This window comes from Monodon monoceros, unplaced genomic scaffold (assembly GCF_005190385.1).
Source record: "Monodon monoceros isolate NGI ecotype Baffin Bay Population unplaced genomic scaffold, NGI_Narwhal_1 Super_Scaffold_11, whole genome shotgun sequence".
In the NCBI taxonomy this organism is placed as follows: domain Eukaryota; kingdom Metazoa; phylum Chordata; class Mammalia; order Artiodactyla; family Monodontidae; genus Monodon; species Monodon monoceros.
The window spans coordinates 55110742-55134075 of record NW_021703767.1 but is presented as its reverse complement, the minus strand read 5'-3'; the positions used below and the strand labels follow the sequence as shown (position 1 = coordinate 55134075).

Sequence of the window (23334 nt, the reverse complement as noted above, 5' to 3'; positions counted from 1 at the left end):
CTATCACAAGTCTTTGCAATGGCAGAATTGTTGGGTCATGACAAGCCATTGCTGGAATCGCAGTGAAGAAAGGGGAGGTGAGATCACTGGATATTAAGGATGTTTGTGCTGTGTTGTCAACTCCTGTCTTCACTTCCTTTACTGAATGAATATTCTGAAAGAGCCTAGAACCAAGAAAAATGGACTCAAAATCACTGTTGTTCATGTCAGAATAACCATTTTTATCTTAAGTATTTAATGCTGGTAGTGTTTTGTTTTGTTTTTTTGGGAGGAGGGAGCTTTAAGCTACTGTTTGCATCTGTAATCCAAGATCCATGAGACAGTTATAAAATAAGTAGTTATGAAGTCTGGGTCTTATCAGTTAATTTTAATTTTCCTGCTAGATGTTCCTGAGATTTTAACAAGTAGAAAAACAAGTTTACCCCACTCTTTACTGTTATTTATTCTGATTAATGGAACTCATAAATAATAAAAGGTGTGCAGCAAAAAGGAAGTATGCAATCAAGCTATAATTCGTAAGTGAATTATAAGTTCTGAAGGAACCTAGAAGTGGCTGGAAAAGTGTAGAAGGTCAGCAGTCTGAGTCCGGGCAGAAATTATAGTCTGCTTTTCTCTTCTTTATCTGTCTGTATTGCCTTCCACTCCTATGCAATCCCATGTTTCCATCAGAATAATAAGTATATTGGTACATAGTGCCATTTGAAATCATCTTTACAAATAACAGTTGGAGATGATAAGAGCACACACTTATTTAAGCAAGTAGAGCATGTTTAATTACAGTGGGAAAAGCCTAAGTGTATTTTTTTCCCCATTCTATTATCCTGCAATCCCTCCTGCCTTTTTTTCTGTGTAAAAGTCCTGCATGATGATGTGTGAATCAGTCAAAACTTCAATTACCTTTTACGGTAGCATCCTTATACTATAAATAGTTTGATAAAGGAAATGCCTTACCACGTTTTCTTCTGCAGTACCGTCATGGCTAGATCTCTGATCAGTAGATGGATGCCCCTCTACAAGAAAAAACAGAACGTAAAAAAACATGGCTTTGCAAACACCCAAATTCTCCCTTATTCCCTCCTCAGTATAATTATGTTATTAGAAGCATGTTAGTTACTCCCCTCTTCAAATCTTTTTTCCAACAAACAGCATTAAAAATGCATTTAATGTACAAATACCTCATCAGAAACAGACAGCAGTAAATTCTTGTGGCTGTTTCAGGGTCCTCCAAAGCAGGGATAAAGGCAATTCAACCAGGCCAGGAATTCCTGGCTCTTTAAGATTGTTGGCCTGATTCCTACCAGATATAAACAATGGAAAATAGCCAAGGTGGTGATGGATAGGAAAAAGAGACATAATGTCATTTCTCAAGGAAGGCCTTCCTTCTGGGTCTTGCTAAAATCTAGGATAATTTATACTAAGGGCATTTTAAAACAGAGTAATAGAAAAGGGACTTTAAAAAGACATACAAGCCATGGTCATATGAAACAACAGCCTGGGAACTGGAGGTTTTGTGACTTTTAGTTTAACAGCTTGAAATATATTTTCAGCCCACCTAACTACAGAACTGTGGAACTTCTTTTTATTTTAAGTGGTCAATACCCTAACGTGGTTTTTTCTGATATCTCCGGACTGCTCCTCCAGAATCAGGATCCATCCTGCTCTCTGCCACGGGAAGCTGACCTGGATGGGTTCTACCTGCAGGGCTTCTCTGCCCTCTGGTTTCCAGTTGGGGTGGAGATCAAAGGGAGGGAAGGGCAAATTCAGGTACTTATTCTAGCTCCTTCCCTATAGTCTATCTGTGTCCTCTGAGTGAAGGTCGCCCTCCTTACAACACAGCTTGTTCCATGACTCTCCTTGCAGGTTTTGGGCACTGCTCTTTCTTCTTGTCCCTTCAAGTTCAGGTTTTCTAGCAAAGTTCTGGGGGAATGCACTATGTTCTGTGCTCCCCTTTGTCCAGTTTTGAGTGTGCCAGGTACTTTGTGTTGGACTTGTGCACACTTCCAATATAGAAACTAAACCATCCTTCTTGAGCAGTATGTAGTGCCCCCTGTCCTATAATTGGAACCTAATCTAATCACAAGTATCATTATATTAGGGTTTACATGTGGGGGACAAACTAGACTACCTGCAACCTCCCATCTTTTTCTACTTCTGGCAGCTAAGAGGAGCAACAAGTAAGGGGACTGACCTATTAGTATAAACAATCACAGGGCTACAACTGGTGAAATCCTCACTCACTATCACCCTTAAAATCCTACCTTCAATAATGGTGTCCGCTATATCAAATAACCCTAACTTCAGCGGGGGCAATAGGCAAATATCAATCAAAAGAAGGGACATGGGATCTATTTAAACCTCCCAGGACACTCAGAGCTTTCTCGGAGAGATTATGAAAGGAGGGAGAGCTTCTTGGGGCCTAGATCTACCTCTGCCACTGGTTAGCTGGGTCATCTTGGGTGGTGCTTATAAGAGTCTGTTTCACATACCTACTTAGAATTTGTGTTAACTTTCTGGATTCTAGTTTTCTGACCTGTAAAATGTGGAAATAAGTAAATTCAAGCTTTTCATAGATCTAATTCTGTTGATAAAAGCAAAGTCTTTTTAGAAGTCCTGTGACCATGGAATCTTAACGTATCATGTTAAATTACTACAAGTAATTAAACTGCTATAAGTAACACAGTTTTCTAGCAGAAAACTTAGAAAACAGTTTTTTTAAAAACTTAACAAGGATTAAAATAAAATAGCCCATCAAGGACAATGCTGTTTTGAGCAGTAGCAATTGTAGGCGAAACTCAAAAGAAAGCGAAAACAGAGCCCAGGGACCTAAGGACGTCCAGACATAATAGAAGTACCTGGGCAGATGTGTGGTGGAGAGATGTGTAGTACCTCTCTACAAAGGCAAAGAACGTTTTGGCTTCTTTCCAGCTATTTTTCAATGCAAGATAATTCAGATCATCCTGTGTATTATTTTACTGCCATATCTAAATTTTCTCTCTTTAGTAGAAAAAAGAGAAATAAAACAACTTAAATAACACGTGACTTTCAATTCATTTAATCAATTTCCTGTTATTATTAAAATATTCAATGGGGCTTCCCTGGTGGCGCAGCGGTTGGGGGTCCGCCTGCCAATGCAGGGGACGCAGGTTCGTGCCCCGGTCCGGGAGGATCCCACATGCCGCGGAGCGGCTGGGCCCGTGGGCCTTGGCCGCTGAGCCTGCGCATCCGGAGCCTGTGCTCCGTGGCGGGAGGGCCACAACAGTGAGAGGCCCGCGTGCCGCCAAAAAAAAAAAAAAAAAAAAAAAAAAAAATCAATGAAAAACTGGCAGTGTGATTCAATGGATGTGCTTGTATATAGCTTGCTGTGTCTCTGACCATTTAACTCAGGATAATTTCCTAGAAGTAAATAGTTAGGTGGAAATGTGGGCACCTTTTAAAGAATTTTTGAAAAAGTTTAAAAACAGCTCTGCAGAAAATTCAGATCTATTTACATGCCTAGCAGCAGTGTAGGTGTGCAGCTGCAGGTGTTTATCTTTGATACACCTCTACCTGAACACCCAGGCACAAGACCAAATCCTCCATGAGATATTACCTGTGTAGTAATATCTGCATCTTCTTGATTTAACAGCTAGAGGTAAAAGCAACAAAATTGCCGCCATGACTGCCACCAATGTTGAAATTGTTCCGACAACTGTTTCTTGACTTGCTTCAACAAAAAGTCTATAAGCTGGAAGAAAAGTTACCAGAAAATAAAAGAAAATGTATAGATGGTGAGTAGAGTATGTTTACTAATTTTATAACTAGCTATTTCTGCGTTCTGGATGGGAGACAGATTTCATATTAGTGAAAAAACTCTTCCTAGTGAAAAGACCCATTAAAGATATGAACAGCAGCCCTGTCTGGACCAGAGTTGTTCATGAGCATAAATAATAACTCCCAACCTCAATGTGTCTATTGTGGGAAACCTGCCAAAGCTGTGATATTAACCAATTTGGGGCCTAGTGGGGATGAGAGTCAGGAGAGAAAAAGTCTGAAAACTTGAGAGACAATGAGTCTTCTATGTATTTTAAGTCTTTATTGTTTTTTATTGTAATAAGATAATCAACACACTTTTACAAAGGAATAATTATGACTACAAACTAGCCTCAGCCTAGTGTATTCCTTGGGGGATGAAGGGAGGTTGCAGTGTACCCTTGGCTTGGACAAGGCAGGATCCTAGAGGGACAGAGATGAGCAGTGCAGAGGGGATGAGAAGAGTTGAGTAGGAGCCATGATCTTGAGTAAAAGGTGACAGGTGACCACCAGGATAACCAATAGTGCTTGGAGCTCCTCAGGAATAACTGGAGGAGCCAGAACTCTTTTCAGCATCTTGGCTGGAACTAGCATTGTTATAATTGGTATTAAAGGAAGTGGGGAACTCAGACGCCAGAAACTTGGAGACCTTGAGTAACCAAAGTCAGAACCAGCTAATCTTATAATCCATGTTCTACCAAAGAGTAAGGAGCAAGCACTAGAGAACAGAGGTCAAATTCAGGGGGGAAGATAATTATGGCTTTTCTTTAAAATGAACAGCTCTGTATAATAGATGTCAATTTTTATGAATATACTTTTACTTAATGTTTTACAACCAATAAAACATTAATCTCTCCACACATTTGTCATCCTGAAATTCTATACCCACGTAGAGAAGGAGTAATTAAGTAGAAATGTTGACTTCCTAAAGTGTTTTCATAGGCATATTTTTCCTCCTGAAGAAAATTCTGCAATGTATAGCTTCTTACTTTATCCATGACCCTCAGTTCCCCCATCTGTAAAGGGATTTGTCCAAGATCACATATTGATTCAGTAGCAAAATTTAGCAAGAATTATTTAATTTCATTCAATTCAGTGCAACCTTTCTAGAGAAGATCCAGACTCTAGGAATCATCAGCCCCGCTATCTGGGCCTCCTTTTCAAATACTGCAGTATTTCCTGGGCAAGGCAGCAAGCAGAAAATTGCAATTCAGTACAGAACAGCAAGTTTCCTTGAAAGAGTGTTTCTCCTGTTCCCTGCCCTGATGGGGTAGTTCCTGCTATAGACCTCTTTCTGGGGGGAAGTATGGGCAAACCCTCTTGCAGTCTCAACTGACCGGTATTTTACTTCAGAATGAGAGGTTCTGAAAAGCTTTTCTTTGACAGAGATGGAATGGTCATGCTGCTTCACTTTGTGTAAACTGAAAATTAGACCTCTAATTAGAAAGATGGGCCAGATGTGGTCTTCAGACTGTTTCTTCCTGATTATTTTTCTAAACTCCAAAATGAATCCAACATTTAAGAAAATAGAATTAAAGCTTAACTGTATTTTATGTAAAAGTGACAGTCCTATTTTGGGGAAAAATAGGAGCTTCATCTGCATCTCAGTTTTCAGTACCCTCAAAGTAGCAACTCTGCAAAGGGAGTGTTATCACTCAGTGTCTTGAAGTTTCTATCTATTTGAAGTTGTCCTTGACCCAAGGACAACTCTGTATTCTTATCTCCAAAACGCACTACATAGAATCTCCAAACCTTCAAATCTGTTATTTCTCCTAATTTTCATAACTATAATGATAAAAATATTTCTAAAACATACGTTCCACTGACTTATATTTTAATAAAGAATAGAAAGAGAAGTGCCATGGTCTCCCATGATGTCAAGTTGATCACTTAAGGGTAAGGGTGATCAGCCCATCTTGAAAGTCAACTTCATGAGTACACAGTCTATGACTCTATGGATACTGGACTAGAAATATTTTAATTAATGAGTTTTACCAGTTAGCTACCAATAGAGGTAAAAAAAAAAAATGAGCCGAATCAGGCATACACGTAATGTTTCAAATGCCCTTTGGTAACTGTTTTCACCAGATTCACAGACCATGCTTCCCCAGCATCCAGCAGAGTCCAAATTCTAACTTCCTCCTGTACCTACACAGCTTCAACTCCCCAAACCCAGACCCTGAGGCACAGTGGTAAGCAGGAACTGAAGATGCTCAGCCCACAGAGTAACAAAACATATAGGTTCCCTCTTCATTTCTGAAGCCCTGAAACCCTAAAAAGGAAATCTTCTGGGAGTAATTTCTTTTTTTTTTTTTTCAATGCAAGACTTGCCTGTGGTTGAAGGAAGGAGATTGTCTTGACTGGAAGCATCCCTGTAGACAGTATTTTCAGAAATTCTATTCAAAGGTATTCTTGAAATGGCAACCTAATTTTCCTGTTTGATGTTCACAATCTCTAACGCTGTACCCGAAACCCATTATGCAACCCTACTTGTAACTTACCTACATGCAGTGTTTGGATGGTGAGTAAAGTATATTTGCTTGAAGAAATGTTGCACAGGTATTCTCCACTGTCTGAAAGACGAAGATCCTTCAAAGTCAAAGAGAAGTCATGCAGGTTTATCAGATCTTTGTTCCGTGAAAGTAGGGGTTCATTGATAATTGTTTCTTGTGAGGAGTTCAGAAATTGAGCCAGGACCAAAGAATTCCCACTGTCCACCCTGGACCAAGTGACCCTGAAATCTTCATTTGGTAGGAAAAAACTGTTCTCATGTTTACACGAGAGTGAAACGTTTTCCCTTTGCTTTTTACGAAGGCCATCTAAAAACAGAATAGAAAAGTAAAGATTAATGAAAACAAAATTTTCAAATGAATTTTCTAAGTTACACCTAGAAATATCTTTGAAAATACCTTTTGGAAAGCAATGAGATATTTGTACTGTGGAGTTTATTAAAAGCTTTACTACCACTATTTCAAAGTCTCCCACCAAGGTTAAGCTTAGGCTTCAGGAGACCTAAGCCTGGGCCAGCTAGGGAGGTGACACACCTGGTTTTTAACTCCTACAGCCTGACGGTGATCACTCAAGAATGTTGCTATGGTTATCAGCCTTTTAAACTCAGTGATCTTCCTCTGCTGACCCTGAGTGCTGGAGTTACGTCCTTGTCACTATCTACACCGTGGCAGTCTCTGCTAATTTCATGGTCTCAACCACTTCTTAATCTCTCTTTCAAGACAGAGTCTCTTTTCTTGCACGTAAGAAGTATATTTCTAACTGTGCAGGTAATTCCTCACTGGACCGAGCTCTTAGAACAGGGACTCTGCTGGGTATTCTTAGCTTGTCCCTCCAGAGCTAACTCCATCTTGTCCTTCCTATTCTCTAGTTCTGTCAGCTGGCCTCTATGGACTACCATGAATTGTTCTCCCTGGTTCTAGACATACCTACTTTGCAGTCCACCTGTGCGAGAGTGATGCCAAAGCAAGCCATCTAAAATGCCGCTTCCAGTTGCTCCAATATTTCGTATCCTTCTTTGGCTCCATACTACCTCCAGGGCTGGCTCAAGCTCTTCAGCAAGATGAAGCCATTTGATCTGGTTTTTGCCTTCTACTCTAGGCTTATCTTTTGATACTTCAGTTTAACCCTCAACCATTTATATTTCCACAAATTCAAGCAATATTTACTCCTCTGTGCTTTTGTGTACAGTATGTTTTTTGCCTGGAATGCCTATGTTCTCCTGGAATTTCCTACTGCTCTTTTAAAATTCTGCCCTTATGCAACTTCCTTAAGCATATGTTCTGTAAAAACCTGATCCATACCCAACCATGGTGAACAGAGTTACTCACTCTCTTTGTATGCTACTCCTGGTTTAGTTTTATTTTTACATGTTTGTACTAGATGCTGTGGATCCAGAAGTAAGAGTCCACAGCATCTAGTACACATCCGGTTCTTAAGTTCACAGTCTGAGAGTGACAAAGCTTGGTACGTAATAGATCCTCAACAAGACAAAATAACGCTGAGCCTCAGGAACTGTTGGAACGCCAGGATACTCATTTCTGAATAAACATGGGAAATTATGATTTTCCTTAGAAAATATTTGCAATTTAATATTTTCAACCCTTTCCCATGTTTCCATTGCTGCCTGGCTGATGAACAGAGAACACTGGCTGCTCACACTATTGACATCATATAAAGGTAGTGAATAATTCATATTTTTAGTGTCTTCTTGGTGAATATTTTGAGAATTTGAAACTCAGGGGTAGAGGCAGGACCAAGATGGCAGAGTAGGAGGACCCTAAGCTCACCTCCTCCCACAGACACACTAAAACTACAGCTACATATAGAACAACTCTCTCTGAGAATGACCTGAAGACCAGCAGAATGGCTCATCTATAACTAAGGATATAAAAAAAAAAATACACCAAGGTGAATAGGAGGGGAAGAGAAGTGATCTAGTCAGGACCCACACCCATGAGGGAGACCCTGCACTGCTCCAGCTCCACCCCTGTCAAGGCAGTAGTCCTCATATGCCCCAGGAAAAGCCCTGGCCTGTGCCAGACTCCAGCTCTAGCCCCCCTGGCTCCAGCCTGCACCTACCAAGGCTGCACCCCCAGCATGCCCCAGAAGAAGCCCTGGCCTGTGATTGGCTCAGCTCTAGTCCCCACCCCTCGCCAAGGCAGCAGCCCCCACACACCTCAGGAGAAGCCCCATACCAGGCTCCAACTCTAGCTCACCCCACCCCCCAGCTCCAGCCCGTGCCAGTGATAGCCCTGGTGTGCCCCAGAAAAGGCCCCTCTCCATGCTTGCTTCATATCCAGCTCTCCCACCAAAGCCACTGGGCACACGGAGACTGCATAGGGAGACTCTCACAAAAGGACATACCTTCAAGATTGAGATAGGTAATTGTCTTGCCTAATTTTATAAACACAAACAGAGAGTTGAACAAATTGAAAAGACAGAGAAATATGTCCCAAATGAAAGAACTACCCTAATGAAATGGAGATAAGTAGTTTACCTGATAAAGAGTTCAAAGCAATGGTCATTAAAATGCTCACCAGGGGCTTCCCTGGTGGCGCAGTGGTTGAGAGTCCACCTGCTGATGCAGGGGACGCGGGTTTGTGCCCCGGTCCGGGAGGATCCCATGTGCCGCGGAGTGGCTGGGCTTGTGAGCCATGGCCGCTGGGCCTGTGCATCCGGAGCCTGTGCTCCGCAAAGGGAGAGGCAGCAACAGTGAGAGGCCCGAGTATGGCAAAAAAAAACAACAACAAAAAATGCTCACCAAACTCAATAAAAGAACAGAGGAACACAGTGAGAACTTCAACAAAGAATTAGAAAATATAAAAAAGAGCTGAAGAATATAATAACTGAAATGAAAATTAGAGGGAATCAAGAGCAGATTAGGTAATACAGAAGAATGTGTAAGTGACCTGGAAGATAGAATAGTGGAAACCACCCAATCAGAACAACAAAAAAGAAAAAATACATTTTTAAAATGAGGATAGTTTAAGGGGACCTCTGGGACAACATCAAGCATACTAACATTCATATTATAGGTGTCCCAGAAGGAGAAGAGAGAAAGGGGTAGAAAACATATTTGATGAAATAATGGCTAAAAATTCTCCTAATTTGAAGAAGGAAAATGATATTCAGGTCCAGGAATCTCAAAGAGTCCCAAACAAGATGAACTCAAAGAGATCTACACCAACATATCATAATCGAAATGGCAAAAGTTAAAGACAAAAAAATTTTCAAGGCAGCAAGAGAAAAACAAAGAGTCACATAAAAGGGAACTCTTATAAGACCATCAGCTAATTTTTCAGCAGAAACTTTGCAGGCTAGAAGGGAGTGGTATGATATATTTAAAATTCTGAAAGGGGAAGAACCCTACAACCTAGGTTACTCGACCAAGGAAGGTTATCATTCAGAATTGAAGAAATAGTTTCCCAGATAAGCAAATGATCTTAAATGACACATTAGACTAAATGGACTTAATAGATAACTAGAAACCATTCCATACAAAAAAACATCAGAATATACATTCTTTTCAACTTCACATGGAACATTCTCCAGGATAGGTCACAATGCTAGGTTATAAAACAAGTCTCAATAAATTTAAGAAGACTGAAATCATATCAAACATCTTTTCTGACTACAATAGTATAAAGCTAGAAATCAATTACAGGAAAACTGGAAATAGCACAAACGTGGAGACTAAACAATATGCTACTAAAAAACAAAGTGTTGATGAAGAAATAAAAGAGGAAATCAAAAAACACCTTGAGACAAATGAAAATAGAAACACAATGTTCCAAAATCTATGGGATGCATCACAAGCAATTCCAAGAGGGAAGTATATCACGATACTGGCCCACCTCAAGAAACAAGAAAAATCTCAAATGACGTATCTTTTCTAAAGGATATAGAAAAAGAAAAATGAATAAAGACCAAAGCTAGTATAGAAATGAAATACCAAAGGTCAGAGTGAAAATAAATGAAGTAGAGACCAAAAAACAATAGAAAAGATCAATGAAACTAAGAGCTGTTTCTTTGAAAAGATAAACAAAATTGGAAAAACCTTTAGCCAGACTCATCAAGAAAAAGAGACGTGCTAAATAAATAAAATTAGAAAGAGGAGAAGTTACAACCAATATCACAGAAATACAATCATCAGAGAATACTATAAACAGTTATACATCAACAAATAGGACAACCTGGAAGAAATGGATAAGCTCCTAGTAACTTATACTCTTCCAGGACTAATTTAGGAGGAAATAGAAAAGCTGAACAGACTGATTTCTAGTAATGAAACTGAATCAGTACTAAAAAAATTCCAACAAACAGAAGTCCAGGATGAAATGGCTTCACAGGAGAATTCTACCAAATATTTAAAGAAGAGTTAATATCTATCCTTCTCAAACTATTCCAAAAAATTGAAGAGGAGAGAACACTTCCAAACACATTCTACAATGCCACATTACCCTGACACCAAACCAATCAAAGACACTACAAGAAATGAAAATTACTGGCCAATATCCCCAAAAAACATAGATTCAAAAATCCTCAACAAAATATTGTAAGCCAAATTAATTCAACAACACATTAAAAGGATCATATGTTATGATCAAGTATAATTTTTCCCAGGGATGCAAGGATGGTTTAATCAATCAATGGTTTAATCAATCAATCAATCTGATATACCACATTAATAAAGCAAAGGATAAAAATCACATAATCATCTCAAAAGACGCAGAAAAAGCATTTGACGAAATTCAACAACCACTTATGATAAAAACTCTCAACAAAGTTGGTTTGGAGAGAACATACATTCACATAAAAAGGCCATATATAACAAACCCACAGGTAACGTCATACTCAAGGGTGAAAAGCTGAAAGCTTTTCCTCTAAGATCAGGAACAAGACAAGGATGCCACTCTTGCCACTTCTATTTAACATAGTATTGGAAATCCTAGCTACAGCAATCAGACAAGAAAAAAAAAAAAAAGGCAACCCAAATTAGAAGAAAAGAATTCAAATTGTTGCTATTTGCAGATGACATGATACCATACATAAAAAACCACAAAATCTCCACCAAAAAGCTATTAGAATAAACAAATTCAATAAATTTGCAGGATACAGAGTCAATGTACAAAAAATCAGTTGTTTCTGTACATTAATAAAAAAATATCAGAAAGAGAAATTAAGAAAAGTCTTATTTATAATTAAATAAAAAAGAATGAAATATGTAGGAATAAATCTAACCAAGGACATGAAAGACCTGTACTTTGAAAACTGTAAGACACTGATAAAAGAAATTGAAAACAATACAAATAAATGGAAAGCTATTCTGTGTTCATGGATTGGAAAAAGTTAACATTGTTAAAATGTCCATACTACCCAAAGCAATCTACAGATCCAATGCAACCTCTATCAAAATACCCATGACATTTTTCACAGAACTAGAACAAATAATTCTAAAGTTTGTGTGGAAACACAAATTATTGATGATTAGTGATTTTTTTGGCCAAATAGCCAAAAAAACTTGAGAAAGAAGAAAGCTAGAGTTATCATGCTCCCTGACTTCAAACTACACTACAAAGCTATAGTAATCAAAATAGTATGGTACTGGCACAAAGCTCAGACACATAGATCACTGGAACCGAATAGAGCACCCAGAAATAAACCCATGCACTTATGGTCAATTAATCTACGACAAAGGAGGCAAAAATATACAGTGGAAAAAAGACAGTCTCCTTAATAAGTGGTGTTGTGAAAACTAGACAGCTATATGTAAAAGAATAAAACTAGAATATTTTCTCATACCATATACAAAAATAAACTCACAACAAGTTAAAGACTTAAATGTAAGAACTGAAATCATAAAATTCCTGGAAGAAAATATAGGTAGTATGCTCTTTGATATAAGTCTTAACAATACTTTTTTGATCTGTCTCCTCAGGCAAGGGCAACAAAAGCAAAAATAAACAAATAAGACCTAATCAAATTTTAAAACTTTTACACAGGGAAGGAACCCATCAGTAAAACTGAAAGGTGACCCACTGAAAGGTAAAAGATATTTGTAAATGATATAATACCTGGTAAGGGTTTAATATCCAAAACATATAAAGAACTCATACAACTCAATATGAAACAAACAAACAAAAAAAGATCTGATTTTTAAAAATGGGCAGAGGCCTGAGTAGACATTTTCCCAAATAAGACATACAGATGACCAACAGGCACATGAAAAGATGTTCAACATCACTAATCATCAGGGAAATGCAAATCAATGCAACTGCAGTGAGATATCACCTCACACCTGTCAGAATCACTGTTATCAAAAAGACAACAAATAACAAGTGTCGGTGAGGATGTGGAGAAAAGGGAATCCTTGTGCACTGTTGGTGGGAATTTAAACTGGTGCAGTCACTATGGAAAACATGATGGAGGTTCCTCAAAAATTAAAAATAGAACTACCATATGATCCAGAAATTTGACTCCTGCGTATTTATCTGAAGAAAACAAACACACTAATTCAAAAAGAACACCCCAATGTTCATAGCTCATAGAACAATTATTTACAATAGCCAAGATACGTAGGCAACCAAGTGCCCATTGACAGCTGAATGGATAAAGGAGATTTGAGTTACACAGACACACAAAGTAGAATATTACCAAGCCATAAATAAAGAATAAAATCTTGCTATTGTGACAACATGGATGGACCTGGAGGGTATTATAATTAGTAAAATAAGTAGAGAAATAAAGACGAATGCTGTATGTTTTCACTTATATGTGGAATCTAAAAAACAAACATAGTAAAACAGAAACAGACTCACAGATACAGAGAACAAACTAGTGGTTACCAGAAGGGAGAGGGATGGGAAGAGAAGCGAAATAGTTAAAGATGATTAAGAGATACAAATTTTCAGTTACAAAATAAATAAGTCACAAAGATGTAATGTCCAGCACAAGGAATATAGTCAATATTTTATAATAACTTTGTATGGTGTGTAATCTATAAAAATATCACTATGTTTTATACCCCAAACTAATATAATATTGTAAGTCAACTATACTTCAATAAATTTAAATATTAAAAAAAAGAAACTCAGGGGAAGAGAAGGCCAAAAAGGAAAGCTAACCTCCACTTTCACCATATAATAGAGATTTACAGAAAAAATTTGCTTTGCTTCTAGTGAAGTATAAAAGAATATTGATAATTTTCCTCAGAATTAGATAAATGGTGCCAAATTAATTTTTCTTCTCCTTAAACTCTTCTTAAACAGTAGCTTATAGATATAGAGACTGGTGAGAGTTTGAGTTTGTTCAAATAAATGAGAGGAAGGAGTAGAGGTGTTGATAAAGATTAATGGGCTAATACTACTTAAGAAGACTAAACAGAAAGAGACTAAACAGAAGCAATACTAATTTCTGTTGGTTGAAAAACTGGCAAGAATCAGAGGTTGTGACCTGCTGGGAAACAAGTATCCTTTCCTTCTCCTCTGATCTTCTAAAGTCCAATGCAGGTAGAAAATTCTATGTAGAAGAACCATAGAGAAATATAGTAATGTTCATGGATGTATTTTCTGCTTTCCATTTCACAACTGTTTTCCTTCAACTCATAAACACCTTGCAAGGTAAGAATTACTTCCATTTTACCAACCAGGAACCAGCGCTCAGAAGTAAAAATGATTGCGTGAGGTAACAGAGCCAGTAATATTAGATCTGGGACTCCAGTCCTGGTCTTCTAACTGCTGCAAATGCATTTCCTTCCTTTGTGTTCTTCTCTTAACCTGTAAATCAAACCCCATTCCCTCCCAATCTCTGACAGCACAGGTACACAGAAAGCCTTGTGGAGCCTACCTTTCATTGTCCATCTCCCTGTCCATGTTTGCTTCAGCAATGTGTTTTCAATAGCACATTGATAAGATGAATTTGATCCTGTAATATTTACTCTACTGTTAATATAAAAAGGACCCAAAGATCCGATTTCTTCCTTATTGTTTTCAGAGATTGGTGTATTATCCACTTTCCATGTGATAATTGGATAAGGATAAACACTTAATACACTGCATATTAAGAAGCTGTTTGTGGTGTTCTTTTCATACTTCATCACAGGTGTGACAAAAGCTATGTGGGAGAAAGAAGGGCACGTGAGGAACTGTCATTAGCTTCTTTTTAGCCCATCTGCGCAGAACACATTATTTTAATATCCATGAAATGAAAAGCTAAGCTTTGCGAGCAAAACTTGGCAGTTTCTGAAAGGAAAAACAGCAAAAACTCTGTAGAACCTTAAGATATAGTCTGGTGATCTACAAGGAAAAAAGAGCATGTATGGATACATAGCAACTAGCAAGCTCAATTCTCTAGAAAGAATTCTAGAAAAAAATCTAATGGCCTCACTGAGCAGTCAAAATGTGGGTGTCAAAGCTGATAAACTAGAGTTCACACAGCAGTTTGTACTCTTCAGGTACTGACTCAGAGCCTTTTTGATTCTTTGTTTACCCATAATTCTTAGATTTCTGAGTCAAGGTCTGAAGCAGATAAATGGAACAGAGGGAGAAAGAACATGAGCTAGATAAAACAACCCATTAGAAAATGCCCCTCCCAATAAATAAATGATTAGATAAATGAAGTTAATACAAACAGGAGGAAAGCATATAGTATTACAATTAACTTCATTTAGAAAACAGAAAAATGTAATTTAAATCAATTCAATATTTTTAAGCTATCATATTGGCAGAATGTCTTAAGATGGGTAATATTAGGTGTTGATAAGACTTAAGGGGAAAATGTATACTCTTTTGCTGCTGGTATAAGTGCCATATTAAAATTTTACTTCTGATACTTTTGTTTCAGACCATTTCCCAGTATTAAATATAAGGATGTTCATCACAACATTTTTTGTAACGTAAAACACTAGAAATACCTAAATACTTACTAATGGAGGAACGGGTGCATCAATTATAGCATGTCTAAACTATGAGACACTATGCATTAAAAATAATGAGGTAGTTTGTATGTATTATCTTGGAAGGAAGCCCATAGCATATTAAATTAAGAAGAAGGCATTACAGAAAACATGGAATGGTATCATTGTCATGTTTTATAAAATGGTATATGTACACTTACCTCCCACTTTTAGTACCACTTTGTTTATGATTTTTCCAAGTGATGTTCCCACGTAGCATATGTAAGTTCCTTCATCCTGAAGCTTTAATCTTTTGAAAGATAGGGAGGCATTCCCATTGTGAATTTCACCAAGGAAGAGGAATGTCCTATTTACATATCTGGGATCTTGCTTTTCCAACTGGTCACTGTCTTTGTAGTATGAGTAAACATAGTTATCTTGATTCTTCCAGTGAACTACAACATCGGGCCCACTCTCAAATGAGCAAGGGAGAATTACACCTTCATCAAGTCTTCCAATGACTATTTGCTCACTCATAGGAACATGACTTAAGGAAGCTAAAAAGAACGTATCTAAAAACAAGAGCAGTTATGAAGAGAATTAGTGATGGGTGCTTATCAAGCGTTATATCAGGACTACCTAGAAGAACTATCCTAGGTCAGCAGCCTGATCATTAACAGACCACATCATCTATCAAGAACACTTGCTAGTCTAATTACTAGAAACAAGCCATGAAGCTCTATGTTTGAGTGTCTGCAATTTCAATCGAGTATCTGTTGTATTCAATGTAACCATGAGAATTGACAACAGCATAAAGCATAGAAACTTTGTTCCATGCTTGATCAATAGTCTCATCTCTCCTCTGATCCTGGCCTGCTACAGTTGCTGGAAATTATGTATGTTATATAAATTAAAGATTCCTGTTGATTTTTATTTCCTGAACACATTCATTTTTAACACCTACTATAACAATAACAAATTAGTTTATCCAGCTAGCTGGAGCTAGCAGGCCCTAAAAGAATAGAATAAACTTGGCTGGGTTAGGAAATATTTGGAGCATGTAGAAGACAATGCTGCATTAAGGGGTCTGTTGGGAATATGTAGACATTAGTTTCAAGAAAGGGTGCACATAAGAGGAGGAGTCCAAAAGGGGAAATGAAGTGATTCATTTATTTTGGCTTTAAGACAACTCTCAGGATATACTATGAGTCCATCAAAATATAGTTAAGGAATATTATTCTGGATATAAATGTAGAGGTCCAATCCTCCTAATATATATAAGTTTGTATATGTGTGTGTGTGTATATATATATATATATATATATATATATTTATATATATTTTTTTACTGTCAACTTCAGAAGGTGATTTTAAAAAGCAAATGGACTCATCACAATCAGGTTTTTGCAAAGAAAATCTATTTACCCATTTCATAATCACTGAAGGCAGTATCCAGATTTTTTAACCAATTCACAAAACATTTTAGTAGATCATATGCCCTATCTATGAATTCTGTGATATTTGCACTGGAAAGGACCTTATCTTACGGACAATGGACTAAACTCCTTTGACCTTGGTCAAAGCTACCCTAGATGGGATAATCGGGTGTTCATATGGCCTTGTCACAAAGTCTTTTTCCTCTGCCCCCTCCTCTGAGGCTCTTTCCACTCTATGTCCCCCTTTGCCTTAGAGAGATTTAGTCTATCTCTGTACCAAGGGCTAGAGGAATGTGGCATCAAGCTGAGAAGAAAGACATGGAAAGGTGGGAAAGAAAAGGAGTGTTTTTGTCGACCTCCCTAATTGCTCTACTAAACACCTCTAATATTTCATTGGATAATTTAAAATGCCTGCCACAGGGCCTAGCAAAGCTGGTAACGCCTTTTGTCAAGTGTCAAGTAAGTACCAAGCTTACACTTAAAAAAAAAAACCAAATCAACCAATCAATCAAACTTGCCTTTCTAGTGATTTTATATTTGGTAGCAGATAACAGATTAGAAAGAACCTTAGAGTAGATAGAAGAAAAGTTAGAAAAGTTGACAAGCGATGGCTACAGAGGAAACAGCTCCCTTGCCCTGTGGCTCATGTTCCTATCTAATGATACAAACAACTGACACTTGGGTGTATTATAAAGGTGCTTACCTTGAGATCCACATAGAGATGGTATAAGAATGAAGAAGAAAGACAGAGCTGCCTGTGCCTTCATGTCATGTGGAGGTCATATGAGTTATACTATCAAAGAGAAGCAAAATATACAAGTTACAGATTTTAAGTACAAACAGGAATTGGAAAAGAAAGAATTAAAGTGTCTGCCTGTAGGAGATTCATTAAATTAACTATGGTACATTGACACAAATAATTCTTCTGCAACCATTAAAGATAATACTGTAAAATATGGGTCAATGGCATCAAAAGAAGCTTTTAATGTTACAGGAGAAAAATCAGATTACAATGCTACTTTTAAGAAGCATAGTCCCTTTTTAAAAGTACACACATTTCTGCACATAGCAGGCTGAAATGACATATCACTAAATTTACAGAAGGATGTTAACTCTGAAGAACAGGTTTCACATCTAAAGCAGTACCTGTTATATAATAGGTATTGAAAAATGGCTGTTGAATGAATGAAGATTTGGTATACGTTAAATAGTGGTTCTCTGGATAATAGTTTTTGTCGGTTATTTTTAAAGCTTTCTACAGTGGACATGTATTGCTTTTCTAGGAAATATACTAAAAATAAATTCAATTAAATATTAAATGCCGAGGCTTCCGGGAAGATGGCGGAAGAGTAAGACGTGGAGATCACCTTCCTCCCCACAGATACACCAGAAATACATCTACATGTGAAACAACTCTTACAGAACACCTACTGAACGCTGGCAGAAGACCTCAGACCTCCCAAAAGGCAAGAAAACCCCCACGTACCTGGGTAGGGCAAAAGAAAAAAGAATAAACAGAGACAAAAGGATAGGGACAGGACCTGCACCAGTGGGAGAGAGCTGGAAGGAGGAAAGGTTTCCACACACTAGGAAGCCCCTTCGTGGGCGGAGACTGCAGGTGGCTGAGGGGGAAAGCTTTGGAGCCGCGGAGGATAGCACAGCAACAGGGGTGCGGAGGGCAAAGCAGGGAGATTCCCGCACGGAGTATCAGGGCTGACCAGCACTCACCAGCCTGAGAGGCTTGTCTGCTCACCCGCCGGGGCGGGCGGGGCTGGGAGTTGAGGCTTGGGCTTCAGTCGGATCGCAGGAAGAGGGCTGGGGCTGGTGGCATGAACACAGCCTGCAGGGGATTAGTGTGCCACGGCTAGCCGGGAGGGAGTCCGGGGAAAAGTCTGGACCTGACGAAGAGGCAAGAGACTTTTTCTTCCCTCTTTGTTTCCTGGTGCGCGAGGAGAGGGGATTAAGAGCGCTGCTTAAAGGAGCTCCAGAGACGGGCACGAGCCACGGCTAACAACGCGGACCCCAGAGACGGGCATGAGATGCTAAGGCTGCTGCTGCCGCCACCAAGAAGCCTGTGTGCGAGCACAGGTCACTATCCACAACTCCCTTCCGGGGAGCCTGTGCAGCCCGCCACTGACAGGTTCCCGGGATCCAGGGACAACTTCCCGGGGAGAACGCACGGAGCGCCTCAGGCTGGTGCAACGTCATGCTGGCCTCTGCCGCCACAGGCTCGCCCCGCACTCTGTGCCCCTCCCTCCCCGGGCCTGAGTGAGCCAGAGCCCCCGAATCAGCTGCTCCTTTAACCCCGTCCTGTCTGAGCGAAGAACAGAGGCCCTCCGGCGACCTATACGCAGAGGCGGGGCCCAATCCAAAGCTGAGCCCCCGGGAGCTGTGAGAACAAAGAAGAGAAAGGGAAATCTCTCCCAGCAGCCTCAGAAACAGCGGATTAAAGCTCCACAATCTACTTGATGTACCCTGCATCTGTGGAATACATGAATAGACAACGAATCATCCCAAATTGAGGAGGTGGACTTTGAGAGCAAGATTTATGATGTTTTCCCCTTTTCCTCTTTGTGAATGTGTATGTGTATGCTTCTGTGTGAGATTTTTGTCTGTATAGTGTTGCTTCCACCATTTTTCCCTAGAGTTCTATCCGTCCTTTTTTTTTTTTTTCTTTTATCTTTAAAAATGTTTTTTCTTAATAATTATTATTTTAATAACTTTATTATATTTTATCTTACTTTATTTTACTTTTTCTTTCTTTCTTTCTTTTTTCCATCCTTCCTTCTGTCCCTCCTTCCTTCCTTCCCTCCCTCCCTCCCTCCTTTCTTTCTTTCTCTTTCTTTCTTCCTCTACTAATTCTTTCTTTCTACTTTTTCTCCCTTTTATTCTGAGCCATGTGGATGAAAGGCTCTTGGTGCTCCAGCCAGGAGTGAGTGCTGTGCCTCTGACGTGGAAGAGCCAACTTCAGGACACTGGTCTACAAGAGACCTCCCTGCTCCACATAATATCAAATGGCGAAAATCTCCCAGAGATCTCCATCTCAACACAAGCACCCAGCTTCACTCAACGACCAGCAAGCTACAGTCCTGAACATCCTATGCCAAACAACTAGCAAGACAGGAACACAACCCCACCCATTAGCAGAGAGGCTCCCTAAAATCATAATACATCCACAGACACCCCAAAACACACCACCAGACGTGGACCTGCCCACCAGAAAGACAAGATCCAGCCTCATCCACCAGAACACAGGCACTAGTCCCCTCCACCAGGAAGCCTACACAACCCACTGAACCAACCTTAGCCACTGGGGACAGACACCAAAAACAATGGCAACTACGAACCTGCAGCCTGCAAAAAGGAGACCCCAAACACAGTAAGATAAGCAAAATGAGAAGACAGAAAAACACACAGCAGATGAAGGAGCAAGATAAAAACCCACCACACCTAACAAATGAAGAGGAAATAGGCAGTCTACCTGAAAAAGAATTCAGAATAATGGTAGTAAAGATGATCCAAAATCTTGGAAATACAATGGACAAAATGCAAGAAACATTTAACAAGGAACTAGAAGAACTAAAGATGAAACAGACAATGATGAGCAACACAATAAATGAAATTAAAAATACTCTAGATGGGATCAATAGCAGAAAAACTGAGGCAGAAGAACGGATAAGTGACCTGAAAGATAAAATACTGGAAATAACTACTGCAGAGCAGAATAAAGAAAAAAGAATGAAAAGAAATGAGGACAGTCTCAGAGACCTCTGGGACGACATTAAACACACCAACATTCAAATTATAGGGGTTCCAGAAGAAGAAGAGACAAAGAAAGGGACTGAGAAAATATTTGAAGAGATTATAGTTGAAAACTTCCCTAATATGGGGAAGGAAATAGTTAATCAAGTCCAGGAAGCACAGAGAGTCCCATACAGGATAAATCCAAGGAGAAACATGCCAAGACACATATTAATCAAACTGTCAAAAATTAAATACAAAGAAAACATATTAAAAGCAGCAAGGGAAAAACAACAAATAACACACAAGGGAATCCCCATAAGGTTAACAGCTCATCTCTCAGCAGAAACTCTACAAGCCAGAAGGGACTGGCAGGACATATTTGAAGTGATGAAGGAGAAAAACCTGCAACCAAGATTACTCTACCCAGCAAGGATCTCATTCAGATTTGATGGAGAAATTAAAACCTTTACAGACAAGCAAAAGCTGAGAGAGTTCAGCACCACCAAACCAGCTTTACAACAACTGCTAAAGGAACTTCTCTAGGCAAGAAACACAAGAGAAGGAAAAGACCTACAATAACGAACCCCAAACAATTAAGAAAATGGGAATAGGAACATACATATCGATAATTACCTTAAATGTAAATGGACTAAATGCTCCCACCAAAAGACACAGATTGGCTGAATGGATACAGAAAGAAGACCCATATATTTGCTGTCTACAAGAGACCCACTTCAGACCTAGAGACACATACAGACTGAAAGTAAGGGGATGGAAAAAGATATTTCATGCAAATGGAAACCAAAAGATCTGGAGTAGCAATTCTCATATCAGACAAAATAGACTTTAAAATAAAGACTATTAGAAGAGACAAAGAAGGACACTACATAATGATCAAGGGATCGATCCAAGAAGAAGATATAACAATTGTAAATATTTATGCACCCAACATAGGAGCACCTCAATACATAAGGCAAATACTAACAGCCGTAAAAGGGGAAATCGACAGTAACACATTCATAGTAGGGGACTTTAACACCCCACTTTCACCAATGGACAGATCATCCAAAATGAAAATAAATAAGGAAACACAAGCTTTAAATAATACGTTAAACAAGATGGACTTAATTGATATTTATAGGACATTCCATCCAAAAACAACAGAATACACATTTTTCTCAAGTGCTCATGAAACATTCTCCAGGATAGATCATATCTTGGGTCACAAGTCAAGCCTTGGTAAATTTAAGAAAACTGAAATTGTTTCAAGTATCTTTTCCGACCACAATGCCATGAGACTAGAACTCAATTACAGGAAAAGATCTGTAAAAAATACAAACACATGGAGGCTAAACAATACACTACTTAATAACAAAGTGATCACTGAAGAAATCAAAGAGGAAATAAGGAAACATCTCGAATAAACAACCTAACCTTGCACCTCAAGCAATTAGAGAAAGAAGAACAAAAAAACCCCAAAGCTAGCAGAAGGAAAGAAATCATAAAAATCAGATCAGAAATAAATGAAAAAGAAATGAAGGAAACGATAGCAAAGATCAATAAAACTAAAAGCTGGTTCTGTGAGAAGATAAACAAAATTGATAGACCATTAGCCAAACTCATCAAGCAAAAAAGGGAGAAGACTCAAATCAATAGAATTAGAAATGAAAAAGGAGAAGTAACAACGGACACTGCAGAAATACAAAAGATCATGAGAGATTACTACAAGCATCTCTATGCCAATAAAATGGACAACCTGGAAGAAATGGACAAATTCTTAGAAATGCACAACATGCCAGGACTGAATCAGGAAGAAATAGAAAATATGAACAGACTAATCACAAGCACTGAAATTGAAACTGTGATTAAAAATCTTCCAACAAACGAAAGCCCAGGACCAGATGGCTTTACAGGAGAATTCTATCAAACATTTAGAGAAGAGCTAACACCTATCCTTCTCAAACTCTTCCAAAAAATAACAGAGGGAGCAACACCCCGAAACTCATTCTACGAGGCCACCATCACCTTGATACCAAAACCAGACAAGGATGTCACAAAGAAAGAAAACTACAGGCCAATATCACTGATGAACATAGATGCAAAAATCCTCAACAAAATACTAGCAAACAGAATCCAACAGCACATTAAAAGGATCATACACCATGATCAAGTGGGGTTCATTCCAGGAATGCAAAGATTCTTCAATATACACAAAACAATCAATGTGAGAAACCATATTAACAAATTGAAGGAGAAAAACCATATGATCATCTCAATAGATGCAGAGAAAGCTTTCGAAAAAATTCAACACCCATTTATGATAAAAACCCTGCAGAAAGTAGGTATAAAGGAAACTTTCCTCAACATAATAAAGGCCATATATGACCAACCCACAGGCAACATTGTCCCCAATGGTGAAAAACTGAAAGCCTTCCCACTAAGATCGGGAACAAGAAAAAGTTGCCCACTATCACCACTCTTATTCTACATAGTTTTGGAAGTTTTAGCCACAGCAATCAGAGAAGAAAGGAAATAAAAGGAATCCAAATCAGAAAAGAAGAAGTAAATCTGTCACTGTTTTCAGATGACATGATACTATACATAGAGAATCCTAAAGATGCTACCAGAAAACTACTAGAGCTAATCAATGAATTTGGTAAAGTAGCAGGATACAAAATTAATGCACAGACATCTCTGGCATTCCTATACACTAATAATGAAAAATCTGAAAGTGAAATCAAGCAAGCACTCCCATTTACCACTGCAACAAAAAGAATAAAATATCTAGGAATAAACCTACCTAAGGAGACATAAGACCTGTATGCAGAAAATTATAAGACACTGAGGAAAGGAATTAAAGATGACAGAAATAGATGGAGAGATATATCATGTTCTTGGATTGGAAGAATCAACATTGTGAAAATGACTCTACTACCCAAAGCAATGTACAGATTCAATGCA

General features: G+C 38.6%; 1 protein-coding gene across 1 annotated transcript; it reads right to left on the bottom strand.

Moving 5' to 3' along the window:
- Nucleotides 1-900: 900 nt before the first annotated feature.
- HHLA2 (HERV-H LTR-associating 2) lies at nucleotides 901-17396 on the bottom strand. Its single transcript, XM_029213631.1, has 6 exons — nucleotides 17333-17396; nucleotides 15415-15765; nucleotides 14146-14412; nucleotides 6291-6608; nucleotides 3590-3724; nucleotides 901-1010 (listed from the first exon to the last, which is right to left on the bottom strand). The coding sequence occupies exons 1-6, from the start codon at nucleotides 17394-17396 to the stop codon at nucleotides 901-903; spliced, it is 1245 nt and encodes a 414-aa protein (XP_029069464.1).
- Between the last annotated feature and the right edge of the window lie 5938 nt (nucleotides 17397-23334).